The 21836-nt window shown below is 44.6% G+C and overlaps 2 protein-coding genes and 2 long non-coding RNA genes across 17 annotated transcripts in view; 1 reads left to right on the top strand and 3 right to left on the bottom strand.

Moving 5' to 3' along the window:
* Positions 1–17961, bottom strand: part of LOC106749203 (putative uncharacterized protein FLJ37770) — a 27907-nt gene extending 9946 nt beyond the window's left edge. For 3 of the 13 annotated variants that reach the window (XR_001374830.1, XR_001374831.1, XM_014628410.1), the window contains exon 1: positions 4523–6409. Coding sequence is in view for 6 of the 13 variants with exons in the window: in XM_014628410.1 (XP_014483896.1) it covers positions 4523–4570 (48 nt within the window). In the remaining 7 variants the exon portion in view is untranslated. Of the gene's footprint in view, positions 1–24; positions 2723–4522; positions 6410–8637; positions 8759–9092; positions 14720–15679; positions 15793–17626; positions 17752–17871 lie in introns of those variants that run through there. The other 10 variants (XR_001374827.1, XM_014628407.1, XM_014628409.1 and 7 more) reach the window with 10 other exon arrangements.
* LOC106749199 (bone morphogenetic protein receptor type-1B) lies at positions 8911–21149 on the top strand. Its single transcript, XM_014628394.1, has 4 exons — positions 8911–9086; positions 17953–18967; positions 19352–19667; positions 19759–21149. The coding sequence occupies exons 1-4, from the start codon at positions 8996–8998 to the stop codon at positions 19888–19890; spliced, it is 1554 nt and encodes a 517-aa protein (XP_014483880.1). The 5' UTR covers positions 8911–8995; the 3' UTR covers positions 19891–21149.
* Positions 18672–19385, bottom strand: LOC106749206. The gene is made up of 3 exons (XR_001374836.1): positions 19294–19385; positions 18842–18905; positions 18672–18761 (listed from the first exon to the last, which is right to left on the bottom strand). It is a non-coding gene; the product is annotated as an uncharacterized LOC106749206 (long non-coding RNA).
* LOC106749205 lies at positions 20976–21836 on the bottom strand. 2 transcript variants are annotated; one of them, XR_001374835.1, is made up of 3 exons: positions 21749–21836; positions 21356–21479; positions 20976–21065 (listed from the first exon to the last, which is right to left on the bottom strand). It is a non-coding gene; the product is annotated as an uncharacterized LOC106749205 (long non-coding RNA). The 2 variants fall into 2 exon arrangements; XR_001374834.1 differs by having other exon boundaries at positions 21658–21766.

Raw genomic sequence — 21836 nt, 5'->3', positions numbered from 1 at the left:
CCCGATGGGGGGGGGGGGGGGTGAAATAACAGCGGGAGAGAAAAAGAGAAAGAGAGAGATATTCGATCGTGGTAATTGTGTTCCGCCGCGTCACGTCGGTGCACAACAAGCCGACGGCGATCTTCCTTTTTGGCAGTTCGTCCGGCCGGAGTAATATATTTCCAAGCGAGACGAATGGAACGTGATTTCGTGCCGTAGAAGAGGAGAACGGCTGATCTCGCTCTCCTTTGTTGCCCATTGTCGCCCGGTTCCTCGAAGCCGGCCGGCACGCATTGACGATACGTGGCGGAGGCGAGATCTCCGTCGCCCTCGCCCGCATAAAACGAGCGGACGTGGCCTCGTGATGCTGCCGAGAAGGGGTATCTGATTCTAATCCGAAAATCCGGTTCGAAGCTCCGGATTGTCGGCGATACTCGTCGTTTTTCGTTAACGCGCCGTTCAAAAGTCGACTCCCTTTCGTTCCCCTTTCCCCATCTCTCCCCCCCCCCTCTCTCTCTCTCTCGTTTTCTCTCTGCCAGACCGACATGACCACCGTCGTCCCGAGGCGTTCATGAATAAGAGATGGGCGCCGCGATTTCGCGAAATCCGCTTACAGTCGTTTATAAAATCAAAGAGGAACGAACGAACGCGCCTCGCTTCGCCTCGCGTCGCCTCGCGATCTAATTTATTCCGGCAGCCCGGATGCCCCGCGCGAGGATTTTTTCCACAGTTCTAGGAAAGCACACGAGGGCCAAACGATATCGAGATACCCGAGTCGAAATTTTACTCCTACGTGGAGTTTAGTTTAGTTTTACATTGAGTCTTCGAAAGTCTTCTATTGTGCTCCTTTGATGCTACAAATGGGAAAGTTATTGCCGTTTTCTCCATTCGAGAACTTAATGCAGAACTCAAATTTAGTCTCTGGAGGAGACTGAATTTCCTTTGTAGCTTTTAAGGAACACCTATTGTGCTTCCTTAATGCTACAAACAGAAACTTATTTCCATTTTCTTCTTCTTGAAAACTTTAATGTAGAATTTAAAATTCCAACTCGGAACGGAGCCAACGTCTTCCCGTCCGACGTCGCTTTTCTTCTCCCAAGTCCGTCGCAGACGAACAGCCTCGCGGTAATTATCCGCGACAATTAACAATCATTCATCGGTCGTCTGTATAACCGATATAATACGCCTCGGCGGAGTTGACGATGCATATTCATCGGCCGGCCGTTACCCGGTGTCGTCATGTCGATTGTCTCGTCCGGCGATCTTTAATAATTCATAATTAAGCTCTAATCGAAAGCACACACTCGTCCGGAGGCGGCGCTTAAATCATTATCGGACGAGTGCGATCTTTCCGCGAAACTGACGATAGATCACGGCTGCGTTATTAATTTTTTCTCTTCTCTTCTCCGCTCTTTTCTACTCTTCTCTCGGACTCTCCTCGGGCGTAACGATTAATTCATACACGGTCGCCGACGCAATCAAGTCGATTTCCGGCCGCTCGCAAATCGATAATAATAAACGATAGGCGAGGCCCATTCAAGTAGGCTAATTGCGAGAAACTGCGCGTAAGACGTTGGCCGTCCAAGTCGCGTCGTCATCTTCATGGGCGCTTTCACGCTCAGCGCGCGCGACCACTTTTATCGCGTCTTTCGCCGACATCTGCAAATCATTATAAACTTCACGTTACACGCCGGAGAATAAATCCCGCGTTTCTTACCGAAGATAGACGAAGATCGACGCGGCCTAACTAAGCTGAGACTCGACTGAAAGAGCACGACCGTCGTTCGTTCCGCGGAAAATAGCGCGCGGCGCATCGCTGATTTCCACAAAGTCGCGCCACAAAGCTCCGTACGGTTATAATGGCGACATTATAAATGATTTACCGTCAACCTGTGAGGCCGCTCGTTACTCTGTCCTCGGGATTTCATGCGCAAAGCGAAGGATATATTGCATCGATTCAAAAACTCGTTTCCCGTAAAACACGTATTTCATCCGTCGACACGTCTTTACTCGTAAACTATTTTGTACGCGTCTATATTTGTTCAGTGTTTGTGAGAAAAGATTCGTAAATCAACTTAATGTTATGTCCACTGATGTTTCAAAAATCGAGGCGGACGAGCGCAGGATCTCGATCATCGGGACATTCACGTTTTTCTTTCTTTCTTTTTCTGATATTTTGTAATATTTCATAGATAGGAAATAATATCAGTTGCATTGCTGACGCCTTTTGATTCTCCCTATGGCCTTTATTTATATTCTTGTATTTCACTTTAGCTCTTAACTATTCTCTCGGGACCAATAAAGTTATTATTATTATTATTTATTATTTATACGGTAAAAAAAAAATTTTGTACAAATAACGGTCCACTGAGCACAAAAATTGCAATAGACCGTAATTCACACGAAAATTTTTACTGTATAGCAGTCTGATATCAGCGGAAGAAACTTCTCCCCGGAAAGTAATTGACTTAGAATGCTGTCAAGGACTCGTTCAGGACAGTTCGTTTTGAACATGATTGATTTCACGTCACAGTGACATGACATAAACTTCACCACGGTCGGTCCCAAACCCGTCTGAGAAAAAAGAAAAAAGGTTGGTAGTTCGGGATAGCAACCCGCCTACTGTAAAACATTCAGCTGCTCACAGAATCATCGAAGTCTCGGAATCAGGACGAATTAGCTGTGTTCATCGAACATAATAACTGAGTGATCGGCTTCTGGAAGATGGATGTGACTGGCAGATCTAAAAATATACACCAATCGTAAATAATGCTTACTCAATGGTTATACAACCGTTGTGCTCGCTGAACGCAACCACTAATATGATATCTCGGGTCTTTACGGTGCAGAGAAACTTTCGAGTTACTTCAGTCGAAATATTGATCCTACATTAAATCTACTTAGTTCTACATTAAGTCTTCACGTGGAGAAACCGAAAATAACTTCCCATTTGTAGCATCAAGTGAGCACAATCTTTAAAGACTTATTGCAGAACTAAATAGACGTAATGTAGAACGAAAATTTCGACTCGGGGCGTCCTTCCTGGATTTGTCTCCGACGTCTCGTGACCATTTCAGTTCACTTCCTCAGGCTGAGGAACGACCTGAAACGTCGGAAACAAATTACTTAAGCAATCATTAATAGCTGGATCTCAACGTCAAACGAAGCATGAGGGAAAGATGGTAACCAACAGGACATTGTCCTAAAATACGAAGAAGAAGATCACGAGTCGTTCGAGGAGAAATTGTGCAACGCAACACGCACCGCCTTGCCGTCCGCTGCAGGAAGGCGCTGCACGTATAGACGTCTTTCCATAAAAGTGCCGAGGATCATCTCTAAAAATATAATGACTGACGCCTTTTAAACGCGAGAAACGCGCTCGCGCTTCAATCTGAATCGCGGCGACTTCACGCTCGAGCGATACGCACGCAACAGGTTACGCGGGTAAAACGCGCTATATATCGGTTGCGCTTGGCGACCTAATCTCGATGCGAACCGACGGCGACGTTTCGCGCTCGCCTCGCCGCGTCAGGCCGCGCCACGATGACGACCCGATCGCAGCCGCCGGCAGCTGCATGCGCGAAAGAATTACGGCGAGCTTTGTTCTCCCGCGAACAGTACGCCTTTTGTTGGGCCACACGGTGCCGTCGTTGGCATTCACGGGCCGAGAACGGTGCTAAGAATCTCCCTCTTTTTCTTTCTGCGCGAACCGTAGAAAATGCGCGCCGGCCGAGGAAGGTTGTCTATCGCGATACTTTCGATTAGCCTGCGCTCTCCATGCTTGTATAATTATGCAGAATTATGCACCTGAATGTAGACTGATGGAGAGACGTAACGTAATAAGGTGTAACCTAGTCTGTGTATGTATATATATATGTTTACTTGATGAAATAAAAATCTAATACATTTCACATGTAATAATTTTCTCGTTATTTCTATCCTATTTTGTTAATAAACTCTGCCTGACTATTTCTCATAGACTTTTTTTTCATAGTCTTTTATAACTAATTACTTATCCTTATTTATCCATAATTATTCTCTACTTAATTTTGTATCAGACTTAAAAAATTTATTTCTCTTCCTCACATCTTTATCCTTTTTATCTTATTTCTCTTTTCTTATATCCTTAACCAGATCTTATATTTATGATCGTCTTAAATTCATGCAGAAAAAAAATAATTTGCTCGCATAGCAAATTTTATGCAGCCTGTACATATATATAACTTTAACGACTTTAAAGTAATTTCAAGTAACTCGCGTGTGTAAATTATTGTTGCACGAGAAGCAAGTCTGTCACGCGTTGTATCGATGCAAGGAGCACTCTCGCACCGCTCCGAGGTCGATTCTCGCGACAAAATGCGCGTTCCGTTTCCACGCGATGGAACTCAGGCGTGAAAAGGTTGCTGTTTGTCGGCAAGCGGTAGCGAGAGCCGCCCTCCCGAAGCGTGAAATATTAAGATTCGAGTGCAACAATCTTCCGGGGCGAGCATGTCGCGTCGTCGGCAATTAACCGGTAATCTGATATCGATACTAGTATACTCACACGTCGTCGTAGCAGGTCGCGCCGAGCCGCACGACGCGCTGGCGGCATGCACCTCGTGTCGCTACTTAAAAGCGCAGCGTGATGCGCACCCCCGTAGCGCTCAATTGCGAACGCTCCTCGCTTTTTCTGATCCCCGCCGGAAAGTCCTCTCTCCCTCTTTCTCTCTCGTACAATAAGAAATTTTGTGTTACAAACAGTCCAATTTTTTAGTTACTTTAACCCTCCGTTAGTCGCGAGCGTATCCAATAGATACGTTCAGTATATTGCCGTTGCTATATGGCCTCAAAGTCGAACTCATCCTTGTCAATGTTTTTTCCTTTGTTCTCTTTGTTTCTTTCGTGTGTATTTTAGCGCCTGGTCTATTAGCTAAGCGCTAATGAAAGAAAAAATGTTTCAAGAAGCAGAGGGAAATAATGGGAAAATTAACGTATCTGTGAGATGCATTGCGACTATTCACGAGTGATAAAGATCGCGATTAACGGAGGGTTAAAAAGATGAAATATGTTAATTTAACATATATATATATATATATATTTTTTTTTTAAATATATTCCCCGTGTTAAAGTAATGCCAAAATTTCGGTGGATCGTTTTAGCACAAAATTTTTTTGCTCTGCAGATACACCATGTCCACAGCCGTTCCTGTGCAAGGAAAACAATTTTGTAGTACTTATATTTACCACCTAAGTGTGATTAGAAAATGTACCGTTATTTCAAGAATTCTTTTGCGATTCTACGTGACATCTCGAATAGACATCTCAGTTTGCCATATATTTTACAGGTTTTAATATTACGAAACTTTTGTTTTTCATTCAAATGATAATTAACACTCTTAGCAAGTCGTTTCGCTGTCCGCATAGCAACTGGCAGATTTTGCTGCGACAGCATAAAATTTGCTGCGCTAGCAGATTATTTTTCTCCGTACGAACTAAGACGACTTTAAATATAAGATCTGACTAAGGATACAGGAGAAGAGAAATATGACAGGAAGGATAGAAATGTAAAGGACAGGAGTAAATTGTTTAGATCTAGTGCAAAACTAAGTAGAGAACAGTCGAGAATAAATAAGGATAAGTAATTAATTACAAAAAGCCATATGAAATAGGATAGAAATAATGAGGAAAGTATTATATGTGAGGTGATATTTATGTGTTAAATTTTAATTTGGTCAAGTAAATATATAAGGTGTGTAACGTGTGGATGAATGAACGTGATGATTAAGGAAAAATTGTAAATCAAGTTCCTTCCTGGCTGAACGTAAGCTGAGGTAATAAATTACATATATAAGATCTAACTATACCGGCCACAGACGTCTTTTGCGTGCCTGTTCCGCCCGGGAAGCTCGGACGCGCCAGTGCGCAGCGACATTAACCGGCAATTACGGAGGTAACGCGAGCAACACTGAAAGGTAGCAAGGAAAGAGATACGTGGTCGCGCATATCCCGCTATCCGTCCGCTCGAGCGAGGATAAAGATTCCAGATTCTGGCCGGGTTCTAGATTCCGCGGTGACGCGCCGCGCATAGACATTCGCGCCTTTCCACGAGGCCGCGCTGCGCCGACCCTCCGCAGCTCGCCTCGGACGGAGGGTCCGGGCGCGTCCAAGTATCGCGATCCGTCGCACGAACGCGTACGCGATTCCGAAAAGCGAAAGAGGAAGGGAGAAGGAGAGATCTCCTCACGACCGCCGCCCGCGGCACGATGGCGCCCATAGGGCGCCGCGCACTTCGAACAACGCCAGGACCGTACTCGCCATCCACGTAATCTCGTGCGAGTGATAAGCTCTTTCAGTGACGAGGGAAACGAGAGGGCTTCCCTCTCATTACACTCCGATTAAGCCGATCGACGATTAATTCAATCGGCAGAGTTGTCAAAAGAGAAAATAAATTTGTATTGGAGCGAGTGAGAAGACTCTCTCTCTCTCGCGAGTGAGAAGACTCTCTCTCTCTCTCCCTATTTTATTCATCTTTATCTATCTCATTATCTATCTATCCATCTATTTATTTATAATCTATATCGATTGCTATCTCACAGTCATGTATCGTTTGTTCTATTTTACTTACGTGTACAGAATTGTAGAACGACAAATTATAACTAACAATTGTGGACAATTTTGTCGATTACCCATATAGCACACATGTTCAAGAGACACCCCAGAGATGTTTGATATCCCTGGGACATCTCTAGGATGTCTTTTGAACATTTGTGCTGTATAAGTTGGTGATTAATTTAATCGGAATTTGATAAGTGACTTTTTCAAACTCTGATTAAACTAATCGACGAATAATAATAAGAAATGCTAGCATTAATTTCCAGTTCTGTCATTTAATAATTGGAAAATTAAGAAATTCTATCTGCGTTAGCAAAATAGAGCAAAATAGTAATATCTGACTAACAACAATTTTAAATCATCAATTAGATTAATCAGAGTTTGGTGAAAATCATCCAAAGTCTTCCTAAAAAATACTCCCAAGAAACGTCAAAACATGAACCGAAAAAGACATTAATCTTCTCTAGTCTAAGGTGTGATTATAAGCTGGATAAGTTTCACAAGATCCTACTTGGAATGCCTACGGATAAGCTTAAAAACGAGTAAATGGAATAGGAAATTTAGGAGATATTAGGAGGGTTACATTAGAGCTATCCTAACGAATGTTTTTTTATTGCTCACATTCAGGTAGCAAATATTTTCAAAAAAGGGTAAAAAATGAGTCAAATGCACGTGAATAACCGTTTTTTTTTAATATTAAAAAAAAATTGTTTCGGAGAAGAACATTATTGTATTTAATTTATTATATTACACATTAATTCTGAGCTATACCAATTTAATCTTGTATTCTCAAAAAATGATATCAAGAGGTTAACACCTAGTGAAAATGAAGGTCCTAAAACAAAAAAATTTGGATTTCCTAAAGATGTTCTAAATTAAAAAAATTAAGATCTCTTAAAGACGTCCTTCACAAAATAAGATATCATAAAGACATTTTTTTAGACAATAAGATGTCTTACGACGCAATCTTGATCATCTGATTCGATAATGGTCTGACTTGTTCAGATAATCTGAGACATGGAGTCATCTAGCGGAGAAAATAGTAAAGACATTTTCTGGTGAGACGTTTTTTACAAGAAAATTCACGATTTCAGACCTTAAACTAAAATAACTTAATTTTTAGATAACGTAGAGTAAAAGTAAAAACAATTTTATCAAGTAATGTAAACCCAAAAGAATCGATCAAACATATTCAGAATTTCATCAGATTAACCGTTATAGTCGAATGAGAAATTTTGTCTGCGATGACTTCATGTCGTCGCGTAAATATATACGGTCACGTCTGCACTTGGCTCGATACACGATCGTGTATCTTAATCTTTCAAACGTGAGAACTAACACGATGCTGAATTTTACACGGTAAATAAATGCGCGTGTCAACATTTCTCCTGTTTCAATTCAGAAGTAGAATGCCCGCAGTGCGTCGTCGTACAATCGCTGAATCTTATCTTGCGTTCCGATAAAAGCGAAAATGCCAAAATATTAAAAGCATACAATAGCTACTTCATAGCTGAGCCTAAAAAAATGCTGTAACTATTTAAACTAAGCTATTAACTAAACGACCTATTAAATCTGCCTTTTTTAATTAGTAATCTGAATAGTAATTAGTAATCTGAAACTTCGTTCCTTTTCTTTTCCATGCTAGGTTATATAATCGTTTTACTCGTTTTACTCTAGAGGCGTTTTACTCCTAGAGAGGTTATATACTCGTTTTACTCTAAAGAGCCATCTAGTTCAGTTAAAGAGAGCAACCTCAGGCCTTCAAATTGACTAATCTAATCGACGATTTTAAATTGCTGTCAGTCAAATATGCTCTATCCTACTAAAGCAGATAGAAATTATTAACTTTTCATTTACCGTTAAACAAGCTACAAAACTGAAAGTTAGCGTTGGCAATTCTTATTATTATTCATCGATTATTTTAATAGGAGTTCGGTGAAAATCTCCCTTAAGACACCTGTATCGTTCCTCATCGCCTCTTTCAGTTATTGGTTACAGAAGTGACCGTTGAAAATTAAAACAAGCCCGAGAAAATCGTCTTCGGTTTACCAGCAGAGGTTACGTGTACCTTCATTCGCGCGTCGAGCCGGAGATCGAACCGACGGCGGTCGAAGCCCCCTCGCTCGCGTACTGCCGCGTTGCCTCTCCCAATTCTCGTATCGCGCCGCAAAATCGTACGGAGGCTCGACAAAGGTGTGTTCCTTAGCACGCTCCTGCGTCATAACTCCGCCGTCATCACGCTCACTCCCGCGCGGCCGATCTTCCCTCTCCGTCGCGCGGCCGAAGATGCACGAAGTGTCGCCCCACCAGCGCGGCGCGCCCCCACCGAGCCACGGCGGAAACGGCCGAACGGCTACAGCTTGCGCCTAGCGGCGCGGTGCGAATCACCTACGTCACAGTGAAGTATGTGCTCTCGAGTGTAGAAAATGGCTGCGCTCTCCGGTGCTGCGGATCGGCGCGGATGTAAATATGGCCTGTGGCTCAGCCTGCTAGTGTTTGTCGTGCATTTCGCCGGTGGTGAGTACCGTAGTCGTGCGCGATTTGCCTACGGACGACGTCGCTTTCATCGTTTCGGGTGCGAGCGAGTGCGGAACGGGCGCGCGCGTCTCCTCTCGCGCCGGGCCGCGCGCGTTGGAATCGATTGGAGATGCGGAACGCGCGAGACCGACTCGGCTTCCTCGCCGTCCGTTCCCGTGCTCGCCTTCTGCCATGCAGATGTGTTGACCCGCCGACGATCTCGTTCCGCGTTTCTCCGTCTTTCTCGCTCGTCCGTCCGCCCTCTTTCTCCCTCGGCCTCCTCCTCGCGTTCCTTCGCTCGGTTAGTTCGCACGCTCGTTTCTCTCTCTCTCTCTCTCTCTCTCTTCCTGACCGCTTCGGCGAACACGGGCGAACGACGGACCGATTCTCCGCCTCGCCGTGGAAGATCGTTGCCCGGCGCGCCCTCGATCGCACCGTCGCCGCTTTTTGCCGCGATCCCCGAGGGTCACCCTTCTTCGTGCGGGCGAATCGACGGCTTTATCGCTGCGTGTGACACTTCCCCGGTCGGCCCGAGCGCGTACGCCTCTATCTCGAGCGCGGTTTCATGTTTTTTCCGATTCCGTCCGATAAACGCGGCGACACCGCTTCACCTCCTCCTCCTTCGGCTTCTTACGTTTTCCTCTCTCGCGACGTTCTCCGAACTTCGCGTCTTCCTCATCCCGCGATCGATGCGTTTCCACGAGAGGAATTCTTGCGCGAGATGGCACGCGGCTGTTTTTACCTCGACGTCGCGCGTCTCCGCGAGAAGGAGAGAACGGGACGGAAAGAGAAGAGAGAGACGAGGTTAGCTGTTCTAAGGTTAGAGACTGAAATACCAGCGGTGCCGAGAATCGCACCGTTTCCCTCGTCGACTCGGGAGAACGCCGTTCTCCGGAGCCGTCGCGCGACCTTTTTCACTTTTCTTCCTAATCTTCGTCTCCGTACAGACCTACGCTCGCGCTTTTCTCTCTCTCTCTCTCTCTCTTTCTCCCCTTCGCGCTCCAGCATAACAGACTCGGACGCTTACGCGTGATACTGGACTGATCGTCGCGCGCGATCCGATATCGCCGAGATGACGCCGTCGATGACACCAGACTTTAACCTTCTAAAGAAACGCGTCGTTTACGACACACACAGACACCTTTTTAATACCTTCTTTTCCCGATCTGTGTTGAGCAACGTTCGCACTTGAGTGTTCATTAATGATAACTGCGAGACTAGTCGGATCGCTCATTCTTCAGAGGGAATTTTTCCTTCTAACGCGTTTCTTTCGTGTTTTTGTTTTTCTCTCTCACACTCGTACACATGCGTACGTGACGTTGCGATGTCAATTCGGTCGCTTATCTGTGTGTCTCTCTCTCCGCAAGTAGATAAATCGAAATTTTAATGTCGGCTTAGAACAGTCGATACACGAGTCACACTAACGTTGACTTTCACCATTCCTGCTCCGATCTAGTCAGCGATTTAATATCATTACCAGTCAACAAGTATTGCTTGCTTTGTTTTGCTGAAATAGGAATTCTGGTTTTAAAGGTTCAGAAAAAGATTGGGTTTTTCCGCGAAAAAATTGAAAAAAAAAATATCGTGGATCTTTTCAGTTTCTTTCCTCAGAAAAATTGAAAACAGTCCCTTTTTAATAGAAATGATTTTTCGGTCACTGTCGACGACAAATTACACAGCTGGAAATTGATGCTAACAGTTCTACCCTAAGGTGTAACTTTCATCATTCAAGTTCTGATCGGGCTAATCGTCGATTATTATTGACTCAACCGGCGGAGTTCCCAACGTAGAAGATAAGACACACCGTTACAAGAACAAGTAAAAACATTTTCTCTCATCCTCTCCTTTTGTAACTTACAATTCAAACTTTCAAATTTCCAGTCGAATATTGGCCAAGCCTCGTCTCGTTAACACACGCAAAATCATCAACTTCCGGCTCATTGACGGGCTAGAAATTGCAAATTACTCAGCCACAAACTGCTGTTGACAGTTCTGCCGGTCAATCGTTGATCGGCCTAATCGGAGTTTAATGACAGCCGTCGTAAACGTCCGGCGGTCTCCTCTTCGCAATCGAAACTCGAAATCCGACAACCGCCTTGGGGAACGCTAAATGCGGCGCGCTATCTGTTTTTCGCGTACCATAGAAAATAGAGATTGTTTACGTTGCTCCATGCGGCCTGCACGAAATACATCAAAGGATTATAAACGTCGCGCGGCGTCGTTGCAGCGGAATGCGACACGCGCCGCTCGTCTCTCCCTCGGACGAGCGTGTGTGTACACGCCGGACGTAATTTCGTACTCCGCTCGGCGTCGTCGCGCCCCGGCCGCGGAGAGCTTTTAATCTCCCGCTTCTCCCTTTCTCCGCGTCGTCGCATTTTTTTCCTGCTGCATCGCCGCGTACGCACGACGTTTTTTCCGCGAGCCTCGGCAAGGACATCGCGCCGTCGCGTATCGCGCGAGATGAACGCGCGGAATAAAGGCGGCCTTTCTCGGTGTCCGGCGCGTATCCGGGATATGCGGAGCGTAAAAATACGCCGTTTCGCAACGCAGCACGTCGATCTGTGGGAACTTTCTTCTGAATGACGCCTCTCGGAAGTGTATCGACCGTCATCGGACGTCAAAAGGCCTCGAAATATCTCTTGGAAAAAAAAAATACCTGTCTTAATTCGGTTTAACTGTGAAACTTTCACCGGCAATGAAGCATAGTTAACGCTTGACAATGCTGACTGAGTTCCGGAGAGTGGTTTATAGATAGAAACAGGTACCTCGAATCAAGGGTGCCGAGTTATCATGGTCGATAGCAAGGTTTCGCCTTCAAGATTTTTTCTTCCGACAAGGAAACTACGCAGTGCAGGGTCTTTTCCGTATTTAGAAGTCACCTCCAGAGACTTTTCCAGGCTTTCTGAGGGTCACCTGAATCATCTGATGTATCTGCTGCTTCCTTTTGTGAAGCAGGTCTAACATTTTTTTCAAATCAAACTCGCGTGACAATCAAGGACAGTGTTCCGTTAGGACCTTCTCTTTTAGGATTTAGCGACCCTTGTAACGTGGAATTGACGTAACAGGATTCGGCTCGCTCCCGAAATTTCTCTGTCGAGGCGACGGCGAAAAAATTGCTACTCGAGATCACAAAAGTGAACGTCTCAGCCGAGATTAGCCTTTTGAGCCTCAACCGTCACAATTTTGGTGGTCAGACATTGCACGTGACTCACTATGCGCCCAACCATCGTAATCCTGATGAGTAACTTACAACCATAAGTTTCTGGAACCAACATAGAAGGCCAAATAATATTTTTATCATTTTTCTCGAATATTTTAAAATAATTTTGAAAGGATAATAGTACTCATACAAAGTTCCCGAGCAAAAATGTCTTGGGTCTCAAAGGGTTAGAATGCACAGAAAAAACAACTCCGTCAGTGTAACTGAATGCATAGAGAGAGAGAAAGAGAGAGCAGTGGGGGGAGGATTTGCCGCCTTGTGATTTATCGTTTTTTAATTTTGCAATCTTTTGATCGCGCGAGCGCTGCAAACTGCCGATTCGCACCTAACCGCCGCGCCCTTTCCACCGGAAAGCTGTTCTCTGTAGGAAACCACGTCGGTTGATGATTACGCGCTGGGAGGATAGGATTACGCACGCCGCTGATTGTCCTTCCGCGAAAATTACGATCGCGCGGTACCACGCGGTTACATGTTACGCGCGAATCCGTTTGCGAGCTTGCCGTCGCTTTTCTCGCCGAGATATTATTTGCAGCGACGCTACCGCGGAGTATTAAGTTTCTCGTGCGCGCGCACACACACACACACACACACAGAGTGTACGCAGGGCGAGCGTGCCCGCTCTATCGCGACAAAATAACGCAGCGTCCGAGATGCGTTGCGCCGACGACGCCGACGTCGACGGGCTTCCGCGGAACCGAGTAAGCGGATCAGGGAATTCCATCGCGGCGAAAGATGCGACGGATTGATACAATAAGTAAGACACGATGTTTTCGAAACGGTGATGACGAAAATGGTTTTTTTCTGCAGTGAAAAAAGGGCTACGGTACAAATAATATTTATTCGACTCAAGAAAAATAATTACTCCAGTACTCTTTGGCAAATATTTACCAGAATTGTAGAAATACGATTGATTATATATAATATGGTATTTCCTTCATATAAAAGACAGTTGTATGTGTTAAAATAATTGCGACAGGCATTAAATTCATAATATTCAGGACATCAGAATTTATCTTTAAGAAAATTTCAAGTCACTAAGTTTCTTCAATGGAAAAGAAGCATTACATAATTCTAATAAATGCTCTTTAAAATTTAGAACCAATTTACAGTCAGTTATTTACTTACAAATTAAAGTATTACTGCGTTGAAGTAAAAATGTCCTACAAATGATTAAAATATAGTAAATGAACTTGATTAGAGACTGAAAAATAGGTAAATACGTTTACTTGGTTCCAATACTTTTTTTCTTTGTACACCGAAAAAAGCGGTTAAATCGACAAAATCGATCGGTCACCCTCGTTTAAAAGAAAAAGATTGCGCTCATTGAACAAATTACACGTTGGCGCAACAACACGTTGATATCGTCGAGTCAACTAACAATTCATCGCAGCAACTGTATAATTTATTTAATGGACTAAACGTTGCGCTTGAAAGGATAATTTCGTTCGTCGTTTAAGCAAAATTTCATTAATCCTACTCTGTTTCCCAGTATATCTTTGTTCTAACGAACAACACGATCGTAACGGTGAAAACACGGACGATCAGCGGACGGAGGACGCGCACGATCGGTGCAAGCGCACCTGCTATCGAGTATCGTAAATATTGGTAACTCGAGAAGGAAGAGAGATAACGGAAGGATAACTCCCGTTAAGGCGCGACATACCCGGTATAGCGTGAATCGGCGCCCTCTTGTGCAAATGAGGATTCACGCCCACCTGATGTTTTCGCCGATTGTTTCTCCGCTAACTCGATTTCGAGTGACGCCTTATCGCGCGAGTTTCGTACGCGTTTATTATCTTATCGTGACCACCTCTGCTACCTGAATTCTCTCTCTCTCTCTCTCTCTCCTTGTTAGTCTCTTCATTTTCTCTTTCGCGCATTGCACAGGGTCGTTAACTCGACTCAGTCGGTTATTATCTTCTGGTATCGCACGGCTGATCAGAGCGATCGACGTTGTTCACCGTTGAAAGAAAAGAAACATCATCTGTCGAAAAAAAGGACGTAACCACGCCTCGTTTCTAGAGCGCGCCTGCCTGCGAACTTGGCGATGATTCGTGCTCATAGACGCACGACTGGGCTATCGCTGATACTGCTCTTTGCCACGCTGATAAAGTCCGCGGCTAGCTGGCACGTCGCCGCGCGCGCGATTCATTGAAACCTTCGTGCGATTACGGGCGCCGATTGCGTCGCGAAAGCCGCACGAAAGCAGATATACGCGTGACGCCTCGCGCTCTCCGACTCGTGCTTGAACTCAGCGCACTCGCTCGCTCGCTCACGCACGCATGCTCGTGCGTGTGACATTTTTTTCAACAGTTCACTCCGCTTTTCTCGCCAGTGACGGACGGACGGATAGAAGAACGCCACCGAAAACCGCCCGGTTCGCGCCCGATCGTTCGTTTCTCCGACTCGCTCACTGAAAAAACTATAAATGGCGGATTTTAATTTGCAGGAATTAACATGTGGAATAACGCGACGGTTACCGGTGACCGCGTCTCGTTGAGTCTCACGTTGAAATATAATTAATTGCATATCGTTTGTTCGAATATCGAAAACGAGGTAATGAAACGAAGCGAATAATGTACGCCGATTATCCTTCGACCGAAGGAGAATAATCGAATGTGACTAGTTTGATTCAGTTTTTATTCCATTTTTCCCCTTTTCCGTTATAACTGCAATCTTTTTCCAATGCTCATTTATTTTTTGTCGACCTGAATTTGCATCCAAGTTTTTATTACTGAATTTTGAAGTTTGTGTTGCTTCTAATAATATAAGCCTACCTTTCTTGCAATCCCTGCTTTTATAGACGTAATTAAAATTTAAGATTACATATCGGTTATGAAGAATTCTCCACTTTCGTCTGGGAAACATGGAACAATCAGGGAATTTCAAAATTAATTTTCTATAGCAACTCTGATTTCTTATTAATATTTAATTGCTCGATCGTTATTTAAAAATTGTTTAATCATTATTAATATATTATTTGTCATTTAATATTTTCTGTTATTTTTACTTAGATTGTAATATTTATGGGAGATGCGGATTTTATTCGAGGATTCCGAATTATCGAATATAGTTTGTTACCTCAGGAACGACGAATTCTCTGTGGAAGGTCGAGATCGGTGCCGGTGATGTAAATATCGCGCGGGCGATTTCTTCTGGATCTTCGCGCGGGTCATTAATCGCCAGCCACGTCGACGGCGATAGTATCCGCGAGCGCGATTATAGACGTTGACGGAACGCTGTTGACGTGGAAAAATACTTTTCCGCCGAGCTGTTTGCGCTTCGTTTCGAGATACGCAAGGATAAGCGGAATCTCCCGTCGGTTGCGCGACACTCGCCGGGTTCGTCGTCTTTACGTTCACCTCACACTCACCTGCTTTGAACAGCGCGGGTTGCGCTTTGCTCCTGTGACTCGTTTGTTTCCTCGGTTTGAATGAGATCGTCGCTTAGATTCCATTCAACGCAACGTAGATCTTTCGGTCGAGCCTGAAAGCGAGACAAGAATACGTTTAATAAATTATCTCTATCTAAATTTCACGCTTCACTATCCGGTATCTCCGGAATCGTAGGGAAACATTTCTGTATAAGAGGAGTTGTAAACATAAACAACATACGCAACACGAGCTTATTCGTTGTTATCAGGATTATCTTTCCATGTTGTTGAAACTTCCGTAGTAAAAAAGAAGTAACGAGACTAATATTTCTTTTCCCTCGAATAAACGGATTCAAAGATAGTAAACGGATAGTACATGTTTTCAAAAGCATGTGTAATCACGATTACTTTATTATACGTCTCTATAAACGTGTATTCTAGATACACGTTTAAACGTTTTCTCGTTTAAGCATGTAATATTACATTCTACTTTTGACTAGGTCGACTAGACATACATTTCCACTCGGGCAATTAGATAACGGTAACGAATATAATCGTTACTTTTTACCATTCATTTGTTGTTGCGTTTTATTTCTCAAAATGATTAACGGGGTAACGAGTTACTTTTAACAAGTAACTTCCCACCTCTGTTTATTACTAACACGACTGCCGAGTTTCATCCCGTTTTCCAAACCGCTCGAGATCGTCATTAAAATCAAGATCCAGCTTCCACCACACCACTTTTCACGCAGAAAGAGAGAGAGATCGGAGCGAGCGTGGCATGCACGAGAAATCGATCCGTCATTCGGATATTCGTGGGATATAAATAGAGCGGTCACCGTAAAATAGACGCGGGAGAGTAATTCCGCCACGGAAGATAAGCGGTCTCTCTGCGGCTCGCGCATGTCTCCCGTGCGTCTCGTTTCCTCTTTCTCCTTTTGTCCCTGTCTTAGCCGCCGCGGAAAGAGCGCGCGGGACGGACGCTGTCGTCGCTGGCATACTCGTTAGAAACGTGACACCGTGTTTGCAGCGAATTCGCCGTTATCGGCCACCGTAGCGCAGAGAAATTATACCGTCGCTCTGCAACATTGCACCGTCCGACAAAGTCACACACGGTTTAACTTTGGACCACGTTTGCATCAACGTTGACCTTGCCCGAGGATCCGATAAATAGAAAATTTATCTTGGACGTATTCTCTCTCTCTCCCTTTCTCTCTCGGTTCTTCTTCTCGTTTCGAAAAGACAAGAAAAGCTCGGAAAACTCGAATTAAAAGTCGTATCGATAAATATTCCCCGCTCTCCGCGCGATAAGTCGTTCCTCTACCGGCATCCGGACAATCGCTAATTATAGATCACGCTTAACGCTAATTATAGGTCACGCCCGTTATGTTTGTCACGAATTTTATATGCGACCCAATGATACAAGTGCGAGTTATTTATAGATCCTTCGCAGATCAAACATTTGTGTATTCTGCCGAATGAAATCCAAAGCGCGCGACCGCGACGGTATCTCAAATTCCTGCTTCGCCTCGTGTTGTCCGCGTCGTTTCTCTCTTTTTTTTTTGTTTTTTCCTTCTTCCTTGAACGACCGACGACTAACGTTAACGGGACGATATTTTTCAGACGCGAGATATTCGCACATCGTCTCGGTCGACCGGTCGCGCCTAACGTCGACGTGTCTACACGCATAAATCAGACTCAAGCGTGCGCGAGATTTATAACCGGCGTGTGAGTTATCGGTCGTTCGCGGTTTATATCAGCGCGAGACATTTATGAAAGGTCCCCGATTTCCACCGGGACGCACCTATTGCGACCCACTCCCCCACCCCTTCTCTCTCTCTCTCTGCTCTGTGGGACAGTCGTTCGCCTACACGAGACACATCTCACGACTTGTCAAACAACCTCTCGAATCCGCGCCTAGTTTCCTCTTAGGCGCGCATCAATTACCATTGAGTTATTTACCACACCTCGCGCGACTCGGTAACGTAATTGTCCGATTCAATTCCTCAGCGAAGCGATGCGACGCGTCCTCTTCGCCTCCCCGGCTGCTGTTGCCGTCCTCGCTCTTAAAACTGTTCGTGCGCGAGGGAGGAGAAAGAAAGAATGATTTTAATCTCGGGTCGTGGCAACGCTCGATCCAAAAATAATAACCAAACGACTAAACACACGATTAATATTAGAGTCTTACGTACGTCCTCTCCTTTTTCCCCTACGTGCATGTCTGCCCGACTGACAAGTCTAATAATATCGCGCATCGATATCCTCTTTTGCAGTTCTGGGCATCACTTGTTACTGCGAGGGCCATTGTCCGGAGGAGGAGAAGCAGAATGGGACCTGCGAAGGACGGCCAGGCAGCCAATGCTTCAGCGCGGTGGAGGAAGTTTGGGACGCCGATGCGCAGGATTTCGTGCCCGAGTGGTCCTTCGGCTGCCTGCCGCCGGCCGAACAGGGCTTCATGCAGTGCAAGGGCAATCTGGTGCCCCACCTGCAAGTGAAAAGCATCAAGTGCTGCAATCACAGTTCTCTGTGCAACAAGGATCAATTTCCCGAGTATAGTCCTCGACCTAAACCCACCGTGTCTCCCCATCCGATCACCATCGCGTCGGGAGCGGCACAGGTCATCATTCTGTCGGTAGGCCTGTCGGTCATCTTCATGGTCATTTCGATATCGATAGGGCTCGTCTATCACCGCTGCCGCAAGAAAGAGAGGGACCCGTGTCTGGTGCCGTCACAGGGCACCTTGAAGGACTTCATCGATCAGAGCAGCGGGTCCGGCTCGGGTCTGCCGCTCCTCGTGCAGCAGACCATTGCGAAGCAGTTGGCCATGACGCAGTGCGTGGGGAAAGGACGCTACGGTGAGGTATGGCTCGCCCGATGGCGTGGCGGTGAGAAGGTGGCGGTAAAGGTGTTCTTCACGCTGGAGGAGGCATCTTGGTTCCGCGAGACCGAGATTTATCAAACCGTCCTGATGAGACACGACAATATCCTCGGCTTTATCGCCGCCGACATCAAGGGCACCGGGTCTTGGACGCAGATGCTCTTGATCACGGACTACCATGAAAGAGGCTCGTTGCACGACTATCTGCAAACAACGGTGTTGGATCACCAGGCCCTGCTGGCGATCTGCGTGTCGATCGCGTCCGGCATCGCGCATCTACACACCGAGATCTTCGGCACACAGGGCAAACCCGCGATAGCTCACAGGGACATCAAGAGCAGGAACATTCTGGTGAAGAGAAACGGAGAGTGTGCCATAGCGGACTTCGGGTTGGCTGTTCGCTACATCAGGTTCGTGTAGAGTTCTTCAAGTAAGAGTCAGGATATCGATAGGGGAAACTCATCTTCCTTCTGCCAAATCTTAACTGTATATCTCTGTCTCTTTTTCAATTCTAAATGTACACTAGTTCGTCTAATTTTTACATCATTTATGCGGCGTTCTTTGTATTTCTTCTCTCTCCCATTCGCTTCTCCCTTCGCAGACGGAAGTGTTTCACCAATCATCACGTGGTGATGACGACTCTAAGTCTTGCTTGAGGAACTCTAGATTCACGATGCTTCGTTCCGTACGATTATGAAATATACATTTCGGGGAGAATACGCTCTTCGGTACATACGTTTTCTAAGCGTCTCTAAGCGCAGGTGTGTTTAACGAAATTGTTTCGTCTTCTTTAGCGAGAGCGGAGAGATCGACATTGCCCCCAACACCAGAGTGGGTACGCGGCGTTACATGGCACCGGAAGTGTTGGACGAGACCCTGAATACTACCTGCTTCGACGCGTTCAGAATGGCGGACATGTATTCCGTCGGACTTGTGTTTTGGGAGGCGTGCAGGAGATGCGTGACGGGCGGCAAGAACTCCATGGTGGAGCCTTACGCCTTGCCTTATCACGACGTCGTGCCGAGTGATCCGGACTTCGAGGATATGCGCCTGGTGGTCTGCGTAAAGCGATTACGTCCGGTTATTCCGACAAGATGGGACAATGATTCGGTAAGAGAGAGAAAGATCACCTCGTGTAGCTGATTTTACATCTCAGGATCATCCGTTGACGAGTCGTTCATTTTATTTTATTTCCTTGCAGGTCCTATTCGCGTTAGGAAAGATCATGTCGGAGTGCTGGCATGCGAATCCAGCGGTACGCCTGACCGCACTCCGCGTGAAAAAGACGCTGTCGAAGCTACACGTCGATAACATCAGCATCAAGATCGTGTAGTGCCATTGCGTAAAAAAACTGAATCACTCTCCTTCTAGTTAAACAAGCAACTTCCTACCCTCTGTAAATATATCCCTAGTGTACATAGAACTGTTGACAGACTGCAGCCTGAAGACTGAAGACTATGGTTTATAAGTACAGTAGGATAAATGAATGAAAGTGTGCGTGCGTGCAACGAATGAATAAATGAATCAATGAATAAATGTGTGTCTCATTGTGGAAGATGAACAAGCTCATCTCGCGATGTATATATTGTATATGTACATACTATATATATATATATATAAATTATATAATTTATATATAAATAAATATATATATATATATATATATATATAAGTTATATACATAATTATATATATGCATAAAATTGTTTCGTTATCACACAGAGTGCGCTTAAAGTTATACGAAGTTTTAACAACTTTACAATCGATTCTTTATACATTTAGTCTACGTCATTTTTTCTTTTTTTTTTTTAAGTACCTCGAAACATATTTATTATCATCGATGATTTTCGATACATACACATGTTGCGCATAGTTCCCGTAAGAATTGTTGACCATTGCAAAATACGTGCGACATACTATACAGTGCAACGAAATAGGGATTTTGTATGAATTAATTAGCATTAAATGAATTTGCGGCTTGTCGCGTTAAACGATGAAAAGTTCGCGATACACACGATTAACTCACGAATACAAAGTGCATGTATTTAACGTGCAAGTCCGTATTGCCTATACAGTACGCGATTTATGTTTCTAATTTGTACAAAATACACACATTAACCCTTTTTAGAAACATTTTCGGCCAGCTCGACCGATTCTTGCGTACCAAGATCTTTCTTTTACGCCTTTGTATGGGGAAGATAATTAGAAAGAAAGAAATGTGGAAAGTAACCATGTATAGTGCAATAACAATGTATAATGTATGTAATGTTACTTTAGAAGGTAAATGTGAGTTTGTATATCCCTTGGAACTTACGTTATATCGTACGTTTTACGACATCAGAAAATGATTGGTAATCGGGACGATTGTTTACGGAGATGAAGAGAGTTTAAAAAAAAAAACTGGGCTTTCGCTTATTGATTCGTGATCGTTACATCATGTGTTATTTCCTACGCGTAAACACTGCGAGGATCACTGTTGTTAAATGTCTCGCTTCTCTCGACAGAAAGCTATTGTAAACAAACAAACAAAAACAGGGCTGTAGAAGATAGATAGTTGATTGAAAACAATGAAATTTATATTTTCAACGAGTACGAAATATTATCGTTTCTTTTTTCCAGATATATCCTTTGTGTTTATGTGATATAATATTTTACTTTACGTATCCATAAAAATTATCTTTTTCGCGTTATCATCCTGCGGTTCGAAAAAATTTCAACCGTCATACTTGATTCAGAAAAGCTATATATGTGTTGCAAATTGCTCTAATTATTAACATTAATTTAAAAAAAAATCTTACGTGAGAGACATGATCGATTGGAAGATCGTTGACGAGTCGACCGTGCCCTACTGTTTCTCGCACAAAATTGTATCGATCGCGAGAAACCACTCGGAAAGCACATCAGAGCAACCTTGACTTTCCCCTAGGAACAAAGAAACAGCAATCAATTTTCGTACTTATTGGCAGGCTTATTGATCGATCGTCTTCTCTCGGTCGGAGGGCGATGAAAATCGAAGAAACGAAATATCAGACAGCAACTACGAATTAATATCACGGAACAAACGAAAATGCGCAGCAACACGGTTGCTGCATTGACGCACGAAGTCGGCAGGTGTACGAATCAAGTGGTCGTTTATTCGTTCGTCTCTTTTCCTCCGACTCGGCGAAAACGACTGGGGGGAGCCTCGTTACTCGTGTTTCTCCGAATATCGCATCGGACGTCGCGATTTAACGTCGAGGAAACGAATCGACGAAATCACCGAAACACTCACTAAGCGCG

The sequence above is a fragment of the Dinoponera quadriceps genome, unplaced genomic scaffold, assembly GCF_001313825.1.
Source record: "Dinoponera quadriceps isolate SergipeBrazil2010 unplaced genomic scaffold, ASM131382v1 scaffold2952, whole genome shotgun sequence".
In the NCBI taxonomy this organism is placed as follows: Eukaryota; Metazoa; Arthropoda; class Insecta; order Hymenoptera; family Formicidae; genus Dinoponera; species Dinoponera quadriceps.
This window is presented reverse-complemented; position numbering and strand designations above follow the sequence as displayed.

Excerpts from the sequence above, each read along its gene's own strand:
- LOC106749199 (XM_014628394.1), top strand. The coding sequence starts at position 8,996 with ATGGCTGCGCTCTCCGGTGCTGCGGATCGGCGCGGATGTAAATATGGC. Across the intron at positions 9,087-17,952 it reads TGTCGTGCATTTCGCCGGTG|TTCTGGGCATCACTTGTTAC; the intron begins GTGAGTACCGTA and ends CCTCTTTTGCAG. Across the intron at positions 19,668-19,758 it reads CAAGATGGGACAATGATTCG|GTCCTATTCGCGTTAGGAAA; the intron begins GTAAGAGAGAGA and ends ATTTCCTTGCAG.